Source organism: Mercenaria mercenaria, chromosome 9 (genome assembly GCF_021730395.1).
Source record: "Mercenaria mercenaria strain notata chromosome 9, MADL_Memer_1, whole genome shotgun sequence".
Lineage (NCBI taxonomy): Eukaryota > Metazoa > Mollusca > Bivalvia > Venerida > Veneridae > Mercenaria > Mercenaria mercenaria.
In genome coordinates, this window is record NC_069369.1 from 35,043,492 (window position 1) to 35,060,600 (window position 17,109).

Sequence of the window (17,109 nt, forward strand, 5' to 3'; positions counted from 1 at the left end):
AGTCCCTTCAAGTACAATTTTTATCCAGGTTTGAAACACATGACCCGCCAAAGGTACTTCATATTGAAAGATAAAGGAAAATGCGGATATTTAATACTTTTCGGTGTATTTCAGTTAGAAGTCTGCGTAGTTGATAATTTTACTAGTATGCGCGTTAACTTTCTAATATAAGCCTAAATGTGTATGTCACGGGACTCGTGTTTCCGCAGTTCCCATAACGCATTTTCTCTAATTTTTAAACAACTATATGATAACGGGTTTTTCGTCGAAGTCAGTGCAACTCTGTTAAAGATCAACTTGGAATTTAGGGTAATTATTAGCAGAATACCAAAATCTTTACATGGTACCCTATTTATCTTAACGTTTAAAGTATCTTGCTTTTTATCTATGTTTTACTTTTATATGATCTGGTATTTTGTCACTAATGTTAGAGCCTTTCTCAGTGGGGAATGTTTTTATTTACACTATCTTGTCTAACTTGTTTAAAACAGTGTTAGTGCGAGGCGTGCAGGCCCTAAACGCGTTTAAACCGCCAGTTTTCTTTGTTTAGGTTACTAACCATTCCAGTGCGGTGCCCCAATTTAAGCATGTTTTCTGTCCGTCTCGTATCTCGTATTGCGTGTGTTGTCTTGTTTATTGTTGGCGTTTCTTTCCTCTTTCTCCTCACTACCCACATCGCCCCCTCCCGTCCCTCCTCCTTGCATTTGCGCTCCCTTGCATTTGCACCCCTCTCCCTTTTACTGTGAGTAAGTTATCGTACCCGTCATAATTTTGGCCGCCGGCCGTCCTTAGGCGATGCCCGACTGTTGTTTTTCCTGCTTATGTGTGCGTGTGTGCGTGTGCCTTGGGTGGTGCCCCATAGTGTTGTTGTTTTTTTTTCTTACTACAAACATTTCTGCAGTAGTACTTAGGGAAAAAGTTACATTAAAGACGTTTCAGTCGTTAGTAGGTAAAATGGCTTTTTGTAGTCAAGCGATACGCCTAGTAGGGCATTTTTACGAAGATGCTATGACGCTATGGACAGTGTGAAAAAGCCGTATCATAGGCTGCGTATTTCGGAAGCAATTAAACTTGATTTAGGTATGTGGCAAACATTTCTTAATAAATTTAATGGTGTAAGTTATATCCCAGCAGACACATGATTAGATAGTAGTAATTTACAGCTATTTACGGACAGTGCTGGGTCCGCTGAAATGGGTTGTGGTTGTTTTTTCGGTCAAGAGTGGTCGTTTTTTTCAAAGGCCTAAAACCTGGCAGTGTGACGAGATTATGAGGGATGTCACTTTTTTGGAGATGGTCCCCGTTATGCTTGCACTGTGTTTATGGGGTAGGCAGTTGCAAAATAAGAAAGTGTTATTGCGCATAGATAATCAGGCTTTAGTCGTAGTCATTAACAAACAAACATCAAAATCAAAGTGCCTTATATGCAACGAGTTCGACAGTTTGTATTACTAGCAATAGAATTCGGTTTAGTGTTAAAGCAATGCATATTTCTACTCATTTAAACTCCATCGCTGATTCAATTTCTCGTATGCAGCAGAAGCTGGCTCCAGATGCAAACCAGAAACCAACGAAGATACCAGATCGCTTTCGCTCAATGATATTCAATCTGAGGCGGCTGCACGATTGTTGAATGCCTCATTTGCAAAAAAAAATACCGTTGGTGCTTATAGTACAGGGCTTAATTGTTTTGAGCGTTTAAGGACCATTTATTGTATGCATCAGGTTTGGCCACCTTCCATAGAGCAAATGGTCATGTTTATCTCGTGGTTAGCATTAAAGGACATGGCACCCTCTACAGTCCGTTTGTATGTTAATGCAATTGGGTTCCAGTGCAAGATGAGTAATGTTTTTGATACTTCAAAGCATTATATCATTGAAAAACTTTTAGAGGGTCTGAAGAGGTCTGCCAGGGTAAGAGAGTCTAGGCTACCAATAACCAACATATACTGCAGCATATTTTGGCTGTTTTGCCTGTCGTCATCTCAAAACTATACGAGAGTCATTTATTTGCAGCAGCGTGCTGTCTTGCTTTCTTTGCTTTTCTTAGGGTGGGTGAACTGGCTGTAACAAGCAAGAGATCAATTTCGAATGTTATTTTAATGTCTGATTTACTGGGAGATGAAAAGGAAGGTTTTATACAAATTTCTTTTCGGTATTCTAAGACAGATCAATATGGGACAGGATCACTCTTAAAGATCAGTAAGTCAGATTCTAGCATTTGTGCAGTTTGTAACATCGTAGAGTTCTTGAAAGGACGCCCGCCAATTGGCGGGCTCTTATTTTGTCACTTGAATGGAAACCGTTTAACACGATACCAGTTTACTGCTGTTTTGAAGAAATGTTTGAATGACTTACAGCTTGATTACGGCAAGTTTACATACCATTCTTTAGAATAGGGGCGGCAACTGCTGCTGCAACTATGGCAGGTTATAATGTTGAAACAATTAAGCGCGCACGGCGATGGCGCTCGGAGGCTTATCGTGTTTATCTTAAAACGGAACCCGTTTACACATTGCCACGATTTGGCATAGTTGCATTTTTTATGCTTGTGTGCATGAATAAGGTTTAACTGTTATGCTTTCATATGGGTGTTGTTACTTTGTGAGTAATTCGAACCGAGTTGTTCTAGGCACAGTAAAGGTATGGTTGGTTGGATCGTCCATCATAAAACAAGCGTTTACTGTAGCAAGACGACGGCCTGGTGGAGTGAATCTCGATCTGCAGTTATGTGATCTTTGGTGGCAAGGTTACAGCGGGTTGTCTTTACTGGACGTTATTAGCAAATTAAAAACATTGAAAAAGGTCGGAGATATGCCGGACATTATTTTGTTACATTGTGGGGGGAACGATTTGGGACGAATTGATCTAAAGGACTTCCGTAAACAAATTGATATTATAATCAAATTCATTAATGACAATTTCAAATGCAAAATTATTTTGTCGCAAATACTTCCACGAGATTCATGGCGTTATTCTGATAATCATGCTGCAATGGAATTATTAATAGTTATGATGCCAAGAAAATAATTGAAAACAATGGTTTGTATATAAAGCATCCCGATCTAAGGGAAGTAAGTCCATCTTTCTTTGCAGCTGATGGAGTACATTTATCTTTCCTGGGCAATTGTTTGTTTCTTGCACAGTTGTCGTCTGCATTGCAAGCAATTATTTTCGGTGATATTGTTTTGAGTAGAAATATATGCATCGTATTACTGGTTCCCGTTCTCATCGAGCAATCCGTTTTTTCATGTTTTGTTTGGATGGTCGCTGTTTCCAAAAGGGTTCCTTTGTCTCTCTTTTGGCGGTGGCTAGCGTCGCGTCGTGGATATATGTACGTATATCTCGGGCGCGACGTTGCCATTTGGCCGACAGCGAACTCCGAACATGAGTCATTATACTTATGTTTTTTATTGTAGTAATTTAAATAGAGGTTTTGTCATAGACGTTGGGCTTGGTCACTGATTCCCAGGATCAGGCGGCAAGGATGATTATGGCGAAAAGTTAACATTATTGACTTAGTTTAAAGCCCTTTGGGGCGCATATATTCAGTGTTAAAGTTCGCGCATATAAAACTCTGATAAGCTTTTGGAGCAGTCATTTACATTTTGTGGCATTCAGTTAAGCCCAATTTCGGGCGTAGTTTAAGCCCAAGTTCGGGCGTAGTTTAAGCCTTATTCCGGGCGTATTTATTGTGTGTAGCCTTTTGGGGCATTTAACGGATTGTCGCCCGTAACGACTATTTGTTCGGTGACTGGTTGACCTAGTGGGGTTAACATGATGAGCGCGGGAACCATGTCCAGCCAGATCCAAACCGGGGAAATATAATAAGAAGAAATCTGATATTTTTTGTAAATTTGAATAAAATGTGTTAAAACTTATATGACATTTTATGTAATGTTTAGGTCGATGGGATGTCGAACAACTGATATTCTTGAGTAAAGGCCTATTGATTAAATGATTTTATGGAAATGTATACTTTGCAAATTAATAATTATACCAAGGGTCAAAACAAAGAGGGGTTTATGTGATTGACTTTCACTCAGGCCTTTATTGTTCGACAACTGGTCGTCCTCGAATCTCCCAATAATGTTGCAGTGTTAATTTACATATTGAGGAAGTTGTAGTACACGTGTTAAGTACACTTATTTGAGGCTTGTCTTCAAATAGATGACTTTATCCGGAGTCTTAGATGGGAGACAACTCTTCGGGGCATATTGGTTTGGCCAGCCACGCTACTTTGACATCATCAGCTATACGTCATCAATGATAGCACGCGATAACTTTCTTTTTGAATTGGATTTCAGCGAAACAGGTCACTTTTTTATGGCTTATATGGCCAACAAGTTGCCAGCAATCTGGCTACCTTATCACAAGACAGTAACGTTAATGCTACGACAAACAATGCATAAAACATCTCAAATGTCAGTTTGGACCCTTTCAATCAGAGTTCTGGATCTAGACTAGATCTGCCAGGCTCCGGCGAACACCAACCAGTGAGAGCTACAACGGTCAGTGATAACGGACAAAATGAATTCTATCTGCCTGTTGTACAAAACTCGAATGGACAAAGTGCTGATTGCCAAATCCAAGCAGCGTACTCGAATATGCAAGTCATGGAGGGACAAAATCTAGCAGCTCCTTATTGGAATAATCCAGTAGTTACGCAATATTCGGACAATGGTGATAATTCCAGTTATGGCAATACATTCCAGCCGTACCCTACGCAAACTTCTACGCAACAATCTGTCTATCAACAAACTCCTATGCAACAATCGGTGTATCAACAAATTCCTACGCAACAATCTGTCTATCAGCAAATTCCTACGCAACAATCTGTCTATCAGCAAATTCCTACGCAACAATCTGTGCATCAGCAAACTCCAATGGTTCCTAACAGTTATGGCAATGAATTCCAGCCGTACAGTATCGGTATTGGTTCAACCGATGGTAACATTATACCTGCCAACATAGCACATAGCGGAACCCAACAGACAGTTCAGGCAACCACAGGCACGACTATTAGCAACGAGCCTCAACTGTCAGGTAATATTTTTATGACTTCTGTTTGTACAGATTTTTCACTACATGTTAGTCAGGGTTTGAAAGAAAAAAAATTGAAAGGGGAATTTATAGAATTAGCTTCATTACTTGATAAACAAGACCCAGATTCTCACTGTATCAAAATTGTTAACGGTCAATTACAAATAACTTCATCTGAGATGAAAAAACGAGAAATATTAACCATTGAAAAATGGACCGATGCTTTTATGATCTATATGAATATACTTATAGAAAAATCACCACTGCTTGCTTGAGAACTGTTACAGTATTGTAATACAATTCGTTCTGCTTCAAAGCAGAACTCGACTGGCTGGGTTAAATACGATAGGCTTTTCCGTCAAAAATTGTCAAAATATTCATGAATGAGATGGTCAATGGTTGACTCCGAGTTGTGGCTTCGAACTATGACTAGCAATCATACTACATCATCACTCGATAAGCAATGTTATGAATTTAATAACAATGGTTATTGTTCAAAATATGGATGCCAGTACTTGCATAAGTGTAAAAACTGTTACGGTCCACATTCTTCTATTGTTTGCAGAAATGGGCACGCAAACGAACCATATAAGCCTAGAGACGTTCCAACAAATATCACAAGGTTCCCTAGACCCCAACATCGACCTGACTTTACATGCCCAATTAGGGGACCTCGGCAATACGCCAATAGACATATCGCGTTTAGAAACATGGCTCCAAGATTACGACCAAAGTGATAAGATATATTTGTTGAAAGGTTTCAGAGAGGGGTTTCGGTTTGAATACAGTGGTCCACGATCACTTATTCATTCAAAAAATCTCAAATCAGCAATACTCAATCCAGACATACTCTTAGCAAAACTAGATAAGGAAGTAGAGCTTGGTCGGATGATAGGTCCATTTAAAGACAAGCCGTATTCGAACCTTCGTATTAACCCAGTTGGTTTAATACCGAAGAGCTCTGGGGGTCTGCGCCTAATAACACATCTATCGTATCCCTATGGTAACAGTGTAAATGATTATATTGACGAACGCTTGTCGTCTGTTCAATACTCAAAATTCGAGAATGTGATTCAAATTATTCAGCGATTAGGCCCAGGTGCATTAATGGGCAAACGTGATGTAAAGTCTGCTTTTAATTTGTGTCCAGTTCACCCGGATGATTTTAATATTTTAGGAATCAGTCATAACAATAAGTATTGGATAAAGAAAATGCTTCTTCAAGGCTGCTCAATAAGTCCAGCAATTTTTGAAAAAATTTCAACATTTTTACAGTTTACCGTAAAAAATCACGCAAAATCAAATAATATTGATCATTATCTGGATGATTTTTCTTCGCCGGTTTAGCTGGCACAAACGATTGTGCAGACTTGATGACATCATTTGAATATATCTGCAATGACATTAAAGTTCCAATAAATCAGGAAAAATCAGAAGGTCCGACAACAATTTTAATATATTTAGGTTTAGAGATAGACACAATTCGCATGGAAATCCGTGTTCCAGAGGAAAAATTTGTTGAAGCAAAAGCGCAAATTTCAGAGGCTCTTTTAAAAAAGAAAATTACTTTAAGTGCATTACAGTCTATACTCGGAAGCCTGAATTTCTTTACTAAAGCTATCCCTACTGGTACAGCATTCAGTTGCAGATTATATCAAGCCCAGTCCCAAGCAAAGTTGCCCTATCACTTTATCCGTCTTACATACGAATTAAAAGAAGATTTAAAAACGTGGCTAATGTTTTTAAATTCTTTCAATGGAACTTCCATAATGCCTGAAGAAAATTGGGTATCCGACCGACTTCTCAATATGTACACAGACGCGGCCGGAAGTAGACGTTTAGGCTGTGGTGCATATTTAAATGGGGAGTGGTTTGTTTTTAAATGGCCTGTCTGCTGGCCTGAAGAATATATATGAGACATCACGTGCTAGAAATGGTTCCAATCATTCTCGCATTTTTATGTGGGGTGTCAAATTAAAGGGGAAGAAAATAGTGTTGCACTGTGACAATATGGCTTTAGTTCACATTATCAATAAGAAATCGTCAAAAATAAGAGAAGTTCTGATTTTATTAAGGCACTTGGTGTTGGTTCTGCTGCATAATAATATCCAGCTTAAGGCTGTTCACGTTATTTAAAAAAATAACGGCATTTGTGATGCAATAAGCCGTTTACAATTTCATAGTGCAGACATTACTACCAAATTTTGAATGTAAAACCCCTCTCATGATTCCTGTTGAATTTCAGCATCTTCTCAACACGAAATTAGCCGGCTAATACACGGTTCTCTAGCTGATAGTACACATAAAACTTACAATTCAGGATTACGTTCTTTCGAAAATTTTAGAGAAAATATGAATTATGTTAAGCAATGGCTTCCAACGGTGCAACAGTTACAAGAGTATATTGCGTGTTTGTCCCAAAGAGGATACGCACATAGAACAGTAGGTTGTCATATTGCTGCTATCGCATTTACATGTAATATTAATGGGTTACTCGACACAACCCAACATTTTAAAATAAACAAAAATGTTAGAAGGAATGAAACGATTGCAAAATAGATCAGACGCTCGAAAACCGATCAGTTTCCAATTGTTACTAGATCTTTTAAACAGTTTGCGTTTTGTTTGTACTTCTTTCTATGAAACTTTACTTTTCAAAACAGCATTTCAGATAGCATTTTTGGCTTGTTGAGAGTAAGTGAATTGATATTCACAAATAAGGAAATTATCATACACCCAAACTATGTTCAACTCTACTTAGCCTCCTCAAAAACCGATCAATTTAGAAATGGCACAACTATAAAAATATATTATTCAGCAGAATCCACAATGCTAAAAGCGAATCTTTTACAATCTGCAGCTATTAGACCAAACATACAAGGTCAATATTTATGTCATTCTAATGGCAGTCCTTTGACACAGTACCAATTCAGACAAATTCTGCGTAAAGCATTAGCGTCTCTCGGACATTCAAATGATTACTTTCAAACACATTCCTTTCGGATAGGCGGTGCAACTCATTTATACCGTGCAGGTGTCCCCGAACACGCAATTCAAACTTTTGGACGTTGGAGGTCAAGTGCTTATAAAAATTATATCAGATTATAAGGAGTTTGTTAAATACTTTCAGATAATACTCAAGTATGGATAGTTGGGTCTTCGATTGTCCGGGACGCCTTCTATCGTGTTCACAGTGGGAATTTTCAACTGCCGGGTGTAGACATCTTTTGGGACTTTCAACCCGGTATCCGAATGCATCATTTAAGTAGTAAAATTTATGAATTGTTAGCGTTATATAAACCACTTCAATATTTAGTCGTTCATTGTGGAGGAAATGATATAGATCAAAGTCCATTAAACGAAACAGAACTGTTAGCTATCAACACGTTACAAGAAATACAGTCTGCGACTAATACTAGAATAATTTGGTCTCAGATACTGCCCAGATTAGTATATCGCAACGAGATTAATCATTTTAAATTGAATAAGTGTCGGCGTCGTTTCAATACCACACTGGCAAAACATTGTATTCAACGTGGTGGTGCATACATCAGATATCCTCAGATTACTGAGAAAGCATATTTGTTCAGGGACAATGTTCATCTCTCAGAAATAGGGAATGATATTTTTATTAGTAATCTTAGGCACGGATTGTACTCGGTCTTATACAATAATGCAACATGTTTTCCTGAAGAGAGAGTGTAAAACTTCGTGTTTCGCATATAACTTTATGTGAGTGTCAGTCATAGTACTAAAGATCGTGGAACATTAACATTTAGATAAATATCTATTTGCCAGGCACTCTTATTATGTATCTGAAAATCCATTGCTTAGATATTTATGAATTCTGTACATCAGTATCGATTTTTGCGAAATTACTATAGGATAATAATAAAATTGAATTGAAGTATAATGTGCGGTCTTTCCATCTAACCATCTTAGCAACTAACAAAAGTCCAGTATCCGGCCCAGCTCCCGAAATCCGGAGTTACTCTATCCTTTCGAAATCCGAAGTCTTATCTTTTATCTAGTGCTAGTTATCAAATCATTGAATATGAGGCTATAGGTCGGCCATCTCAATAAATTACAGAGTCCGATATCCGGCCCAGCTCCCGACATCCGGAGTTACCCAATCCTTTCGAAATTCGGAGTCTTCTTTATCTAATGCTAATAAATAAATGATTGAGGATGAGCCTATTGGTCAGCCATCTAAGTGAATTACGGAGTCCGATATCCGGTCCAGCTCTCGAAATCCGGAGTTACTCAGTCTTTCGAAATCCGAAGTTCATTTAGCGATATATATGAATTGATTGAAGATGAGCCATAACCTGTTGGTCGGCCATCTTAGCGAACCACGAAGTCCGATATCCGGCCCAGCTCCCGAAATCCGGAGTTAGCTAGCTTTCTGATACCCAGAGGCTAGGCTTTCTGATATCCAGAGGAAAACTTCCGATATCCGGAGGCTTTAATATGTTGCATATCCTTTTCTTCACAAGACTTTTGGGAGGGTCCCTTGATATGTTGGGCGCCATCATATACAAAATTTTTAGTAATAAAAAAAAAAAAATCATACATATTAATTAGGGTGGTTTTGGCGTATTTGATAAAATAGCCCTAGTCCTTTTGGCAGGGCTCGGTCCGCGGTGTCTTTCGAACCTCTGCCCGAGCTATGGCATTCTAGTGCTGATTTTATCAAATTGTTTTACATTATATTAACGAATTACGCTATTGTATATAGATATTTGTCATAGTTATAGATATGTCAGTAATTTGCATTTAAAGCATACGTCGTATATCTCATATATTCAATTAACAGTCAGTCAAGGCCAAACCAAATGCCATCCAAATATAATTAAAACAACATAAATAAATAAATAAATAAGTTTTATATCAGATTCTGGCTGTTTCTTTTTTAATGTGTGATTTTGTTATTAAGGTCTACGGATAAGTACAGTTATTTGAGGCTTGTCTTCAAATAGATGACTTTATCCGGAGTCTTAGATGGGAGACAACTCTTCGGGGCATATTGGTTTGGCCAGCCACGCTACTTTGATATCTTCAGCTATACGTCATCAATGATAGCATGCGATAACTTTCTTTTTGAATTGGATTTCAGCGAAACAGGTCACGTTTTTTATGGCTTTTACAAAACTTTTAAAAGACAAAACCCACCCACCCACTCCTGAATAACTATATAGATAGATAATTTGTTTATTACATTACTTTTGCTGTGCTTCTGGGTTTGATTCTCGTTACAGGTTAGAGGGAATCGTCATGACTGACTGCAAAGAGCCCACTGATACAATGTTTGGTTTACCATGTCAACAGTTTGAGATTCGCACAAAACGCCTCGTGTTATACACGGAACTATGGTTGACGTTAGTTAAATAATAAATAGAGCTCGGTAGTGTTATGCTGGCGGACATTAATAAGTTGTGCGTATATGAGCAGACATTTACTTTATGTGAGACAGTGTAATATTATATTATGTGCATACTAGTTACTTCCGGACACTTACAGTTCAGTGGGCATTCTAGTGCTGATTTTATCAAATTGTTTTACATTATATTAACGAATTACGCTATTGTATATAGATATTTGTCATAGTTATAGATATGTCAGTAATTTGCATTTAAAGCATACGTCGTATATCTCATATATTCAATTAACAGTCAGTCATGGCCAAACCAAATGCCATCCAAATATAATTAAAACAACATAAATAAATAAACAAATAAGTTTAATATCAGATTCTGGCTGTTTCTTTTTTAATGTGTGATTTTGTTATTAAGGTCTACGGATAAGTTATGTTGCAGTGTTAATTTACATATTGTGTAAGTTGTAGTAAACATAATAAGTTACGTTCGCAGTGTTAATTTACATAGTGTGTAATTTACGTGTTAAGTTATGCTGCATTGTTAATTTGCATATTGTGTAAGTTGTAGTTCACGTGTTGTTGTAGTTCATGTGTTAAGTTATGTTGCAGTGTCAATTTATATATTGTGTAAGTAGTAAGTTGATGTTTTTTGTAAATTTGCACCCAAATTGTGAAAGTGTAGCTTTAAATGTCAGATTATGTTTTACTATTTTGAAAGAAAAACAAATATTTATTTAAACGTATTTGAAAGGGACAAAACGTGGTTATATTAATCATATTTAAACACTTCTTCAAAACATGAGACTTCAACTGAATTTAAGTTTTATTTTAATGTTTTTTCCACAGCATGATTTCTTGGAAATTTAAATTTGTCTGAAAAAATACGTACGCTTTACGTTTTACGTTATTCTAAGAAATCATTTGCACATGCTTTTTCAAGCAACAAAGTAGTTATGAAAAATGAAATTCTAATATCAGTGTAACAAAGATTCTAGTAACAGATTAAGGGCTTTATGACAAACAAAAGTCTAGTAGCCGGCTTTACAAATTTATAATGTACTTTAAGATGAACGAAATTCTAGAAAGTAAGCCAAGAAAAAAGTACTTTTTATATGGCCAACGAATTTCTAGTAGCCGAGTTTAGCCAAATAACAAATTACTTTTTATAATATTATTGCCAACGAAAATTTTAGTAACCGGGTTAAGCCAAATAATAAATTACATTTTATATGGCCAACGAAAATTCTAGTAACCGAGTTTAGCCGTGTAACAAATTACTACTTATATGGCCAACGGAATTCTAGTAACCGGGTTTAGCCGTGTAACAAATTACTACTTATATGGCCAACGAAATTCTAGTAACCGGGTTTAGCCGTGTAACAAATTACTACTTATATGGCCAACGAAATTCTAGTAACCGGGTTTAGCCAAGTAACAGAGTACTTTTTAAAATGGCGAAGAAGTTTTAGTGATCGGCTTCGGCCAAGTAACAAAGTACTTTTAATATGACCGTCACGTACGAAATTCTATTTAACGGGCTTCACCAAGTAACAAAATACTTTATGATGGATGAAATTCTAGTATCGCCGTTTGCACTGAAATATAATGATTAATTAACTATGATGCTCTAACTTGAATGTATGTGATTTTCGTCGCAGTAGATTATATGGGTGAAGGGTACACAACTCTTCTAGGCATACTGCTAGTTATTTCAAATCAATGCAGGCACCTATTTATAATCATTTACCTGCTGTTAGTTAGCTAGGTCATATCAACAAATGAATAAAATGTATGTGGACCAAGCAAAGTGATTCAAAGCCAGTGGCATCAACCACACGGATCGGAGGGCTCCCTATTGACGATTACTTATTATATAATAATTGCAGAGTTTCGCAAGCTCTTCTGAAACTTCTGCTCAAAATGACGCCAAGTTGACAAATTCCTTATACGAATAAAAAGTTGTAAACTGACATCTCTACAACAGCTTTGTGAAGTCTAATTGATACCTTTGGGAGATACCCCTAAACATACAGTCGCTTTAATATTAGTAGGGCACATAACATTTTTTAACCAGAAAAACCTCGTTACCGCCCAAAGCGAAATTGCCCACGGGGCGGATATTTCTATCCGATTTGTAAACACGTGACTGATATTATTATTCTAATATAGACGTTATAATCACTGCTACAACTAGGTAATATAACAAAGCGTAACGTTACGTCTGCAAATATTGTGCGCCGATTTCTGTTTTACATTAATTCTAGCATAAAACTGCTGTTCTTGTCACTTTTCGGGGATGTTTTAACAGGAGAGAAAACGTGTGTTAACAGACTCTCGCGCTCGCGTGCTGTTATAACACCGTTTTATATATGCGCGTTCCGTGGCAAAGCGTAAACGTCATTCGGCCCCAAAACGGATAATTCAAAACGAAATGACGTCAACGTTAAAATCAACTTAGACATTCCCGCGCATTTGGTGGAAAATTAATGACGTTGAGAGACATTTTATCCATTTATCAGCAGTTTCTACGCGTTTTATGCTAGAATAGCGTTAGCGCATGTTCATTTCGTGTTATAACATTTGCAGAATCCCTCGGGATACGTTGGTACACTCGCCCTAACGGGCTCGTGTACCAACCAATCCCTCAGGTTTCTGCAGATGTTATAACACGAAAAAACATGCGTTATCCCTCCAAAACAAAACGTGATGCATTGCTTAGTTTGCATTTATTTGTTTCATTTATTGTTTCATTTATTAGAAATTTATAGCTTTAATTTGTATATTTAAAAAAATATTATCAATATTTAAAAACTTTAGAATAGACTTAGATAATTCGGAAAATAAAAAAGATAGTGTCGTGTGCTTTTTTTTCTTTGCAATACTGAGTTTTAATAGTTTGAAGCCTGTGGGAAGATTACAATTTTGTTGACAATTTCGAAAAAGTGATATTTCAGCAATGTAGACATTAACGAAACTTCTCACAGTTATATATAAACATACGGTTTATAATATGATGAAATAAAATGAATAGGTCCGTGTTCACGACATATTTTGGAAATTATAACTTGTCAAACATTTTTAAAACCAGATGTTATACATGTACTTAGAAAGATAGCAACGTTGCCGTTTTGATAAAGTTACTCACATATTGCCATTAATTCATAAAATGAGCCGTGCCATGGGAAAACCAACATAGTGGGTGTGCGACCAGCATGGATCCAGACCAGCCTGCGCATCCGCGCAGTCTGGTCAGGATCCATGCTGTTCGCTAACAGTTTCTCCAATTCCAATAGGCTTTAAAAGCGAACAGCATGGAGCCTGACCAGACTGCGCGGATGCGCAGGCTGGTCTGGATCTATGCTGGTCGCACACCCACTATGTTGGTTTTCCCATGGCACGGCTCAAATGAATTCTGTTTTCGGATAAATGACGTTACATTTGTATTCCATTATTTCCGGTTAATCAAAAGTGCAGAACTACATGTACCTTTTAAGTTAATATGCCCAACATTAGCTAATCAATATTTTCGATTATGTTTATACGTGTATTACAATGAATATATTATATACTGATCAGAATATGTCTGTCTGTAGTGAATGATATAAGTGGATACAGTAGTTTGCAAACAAGTTCGCTTGTAGCAATTTATTTCACATAATATAGCTACAACCTTACGGTCTATAACAATTATATTATAGCATTTCATTTTAGCTTCTTGTCGGTCGGATAATTTTACATTTATTTTAGAAAATATGTACACAATCATTAATGTCGCAAAAACCCATCTATATTGAACGCAGAACTCCACTATTATAGTTTGGTCAAAATAGAAAGGCCAATTTCAAATGTTCGCATGTCATGAGAGTCACGTGATAAATTCGTGTTCCAACTCATACACACAGAACACAGCTTATTTCTTTTGTTCACATTCTGATTGTAAAATAGAAAATTACTTACATCGTAGTTTTCTAATCAGAATGGTTTAAAAGTACTTTTTTATGAAAAAATCTGGATTGTATCCAGTATTTTTATTTTATCGTAGTTTCATTTCAGTAAATTTCATGTTGTGATGGTGACCTTTCCACGCACTCCAGACAATACAGTTCCGCAATGATTCGCAAGTACGATTGGCATGATATACAGCGTTTAATTTCGAAGCATAGCAATGGTTGTACCACCATCCTCCATCAATTATTGCACAATTACCATCATCGTAGTTGTCGTTATCTCTATCCTTTGTTGAGAAAGGCATTCCATTGTGTATCCAGTAACGGTGACTATGTTTTTCAAGTGAGTCTCCGGCATTTCCATTATAACCACTCACTTCTAGTGTGTAGTTCGTACTCTCTGGACCAACCTTAAATTTACTATATTTTGCATAAGCACGATTCCCGTCATGGTCTTCTAGATCAATCCTTAGCTCGTGCGTCTCGCCGTCATCGGTAAGAATGTTAACATACTCGTTGCCAAGCCAGAATTCACCATCCAGTTCGCCGAATCCAAATTTATAATCATTCCAGTCACGATTAAAGTCAACAGAACCATTCTGACGTCGCTGGAATACAGTCCAACCTCCACTGTCAGTGGTCATATCGCAGTAAACTGATATCACTGTTTTATTATTATTTTGTTGATGTTGTTTAATTTCAAAAACTCCATTTGTCTGAAATCCGTACTTGTATAAATCTAAACATGACCCGAGACAAACGTTTTGCTTATGCTGACGCTGCTTTAATGCAATGTCTTGCAGGGTTGCATTTATGTTTTTAATTTGTTTGATCATTTCCTTCCGAAATTCATCACTAACATTCTTTTCTACTTTGATCGCTTCCAGTAATAGCTTGGAATTAGTATTGGCCGTGTCGCTTTCATTTTTCGTCTGTTCTAGCATATTACTGACCACATTTTCTATTCTGTTTATCTTTTTAGTCATTGCATCAAACTCTTTCCTGTTGACCTTATTTTTAAGACTGCCACCAACATAACTTAACAGTCTGCTCATTGTATGATTTGATTTTGTCGCCGAAATTCCCATAACACAAACTAAAAGTAAAAGCTGAAACGCAAAGCTTCCCATTATTTTGAAATTCACAGTCTTTAGTTCTTTAAATTATAAAGAGCATCTATGATTTGCCAAAAATCCAAATACCTCTGTTTCTCGCTAAAACGTTATTTTATTCCGGTTAACGGTTACAAAAACACTACGCCGAGCAAGAAAGTAGTACAGTTTTGTTTTATACAGATAATGATCAAACGTCGATCTTAAAGGTGGTTAATCGGATTTTGGTCAACTGATGGATTACTTCAAAACTTCAACAACTGATCATTTACACTTATTTATGTTCACCGAGTTCTTAATACACGTAGGATTTTCCCTAAAAGTAATTTTAGAATGTGATTTTCCTATTCAGGTTGCTCAAGCAAGCGTTATTTTAGCATAAGCATAAATTACATAAACATTTGCCTGAGGAATAACATAAGCACTGGTGTTTAAAAGATGTCAAAGATTTGCATTGAAAAGTACAAATGTTGCCAAAAGTAGTCAAAAATGCAGGTTTATTGAATTATTAGTACCTCACTTCAACCAAGATAGATTGGAAAATAGTTGAATTCCGAAGCTACACTCTGTTTTAAAACCTGCCTTTTGTTTCAGGTTGTTAAAATATCCCAATATTTATCAAATGCGAATGTAAAACTGGTAACTATATTAAAATCAAAAGAAATAGCCCACTTTTTGAATACTGATATATCAAAGGGAGGTAATTACAAAACTTCATAAAAAGTTATAAAATATACATTTCCATTCGGGATCTAAACTCTCTGTAATTGGTATTGTTGTTCTTTAAATAGATCTGTAACAGACTATTTGAAAACTGAAAAAGTCATAAAATGTTGCTCAAATGTGATTGAACTCCTTTAAGCGTTGCGATCAACGGCGCATTTTCTTGTCTATGATTAATTCTCTTATCTGATCAAACATAAAAAAATATACGAAATCCTGACATTAAACTAGTTCAACTTTACGTTCTAATTGTGTACTTTGGCAGAGAACATTTCAACGAAAGTAAAGCAAACAACCTTGGACTTGTTACCACATAGTTAAAAAAAACTTGCAGCGCAGCAATAAACGTTTGCACGTAGAATGTTGTATTGTCTGGTATAGCTCGCACATGTTTTAACTATGTCCGTGCAATTGAATTTAAACAATTCTTTTAATTTTTCTAATGAGACGATCATGAACGTTAGCATTTAATATCCCTGGGTTGAATTGTCAATTGTTGGTATAAGTCGTTTAGAGTAAATAAACACCGTTTAAGTAACAATAGAGCTTTAAGAAATCTATCAGTTTTTAGTTTCTAAATACCCTATTGAAGCAAGAAGCAAGAAGCTTTTATCTTATTAAAATTGTTAAGATATGTTCATAATTATGAACTATGTTTTTTGCTAGTTTACGTGCATTATTATCTATCTATTTTAAGAATACTTAAAGTTATTTCACACAAACATTTATTTAACTTAAAATAATAAACAAACACCTTTAGATGAGCGACCCTACCTAAATATTATTAGCGGACAATAAATACCATCACTCTGTCAAAATTTGGGGAACCAATGTCGACACCTCACTCTTGTCCTAGTGGCACAGATCAGAATTTGGTCGTATGTTTGCCTAAATTTTAATTAGCAAT

General features: G+C 36.5%; 1 protein-coding gene across 1 annotated transcript; it reads right to left on the reverse strand.

Annotated features, from left to right (window-relative positions):
- Positions 1-14,050: 14,050 nt before the first annotated feature.
- On the reverse strand, positions 14,051-15,660 carry LOC128559463 (microfibril-associated glycoprotein 4-like). The gene has a single exon (XM_053551195.1). The coding sequence runs from the start codon at positions 15,495-15,497 to the stop codon at positions 14,454-14,456; it is 1,044 nt and encodes a 347-aa protein (XP_053407170.1). The 5' UTR covers positions 15,498-15,660; the 3' UTR covers positions 14,051-14,453.
- Positions 15,661-17,109: the final 1,449 nt, after the last annotated feature.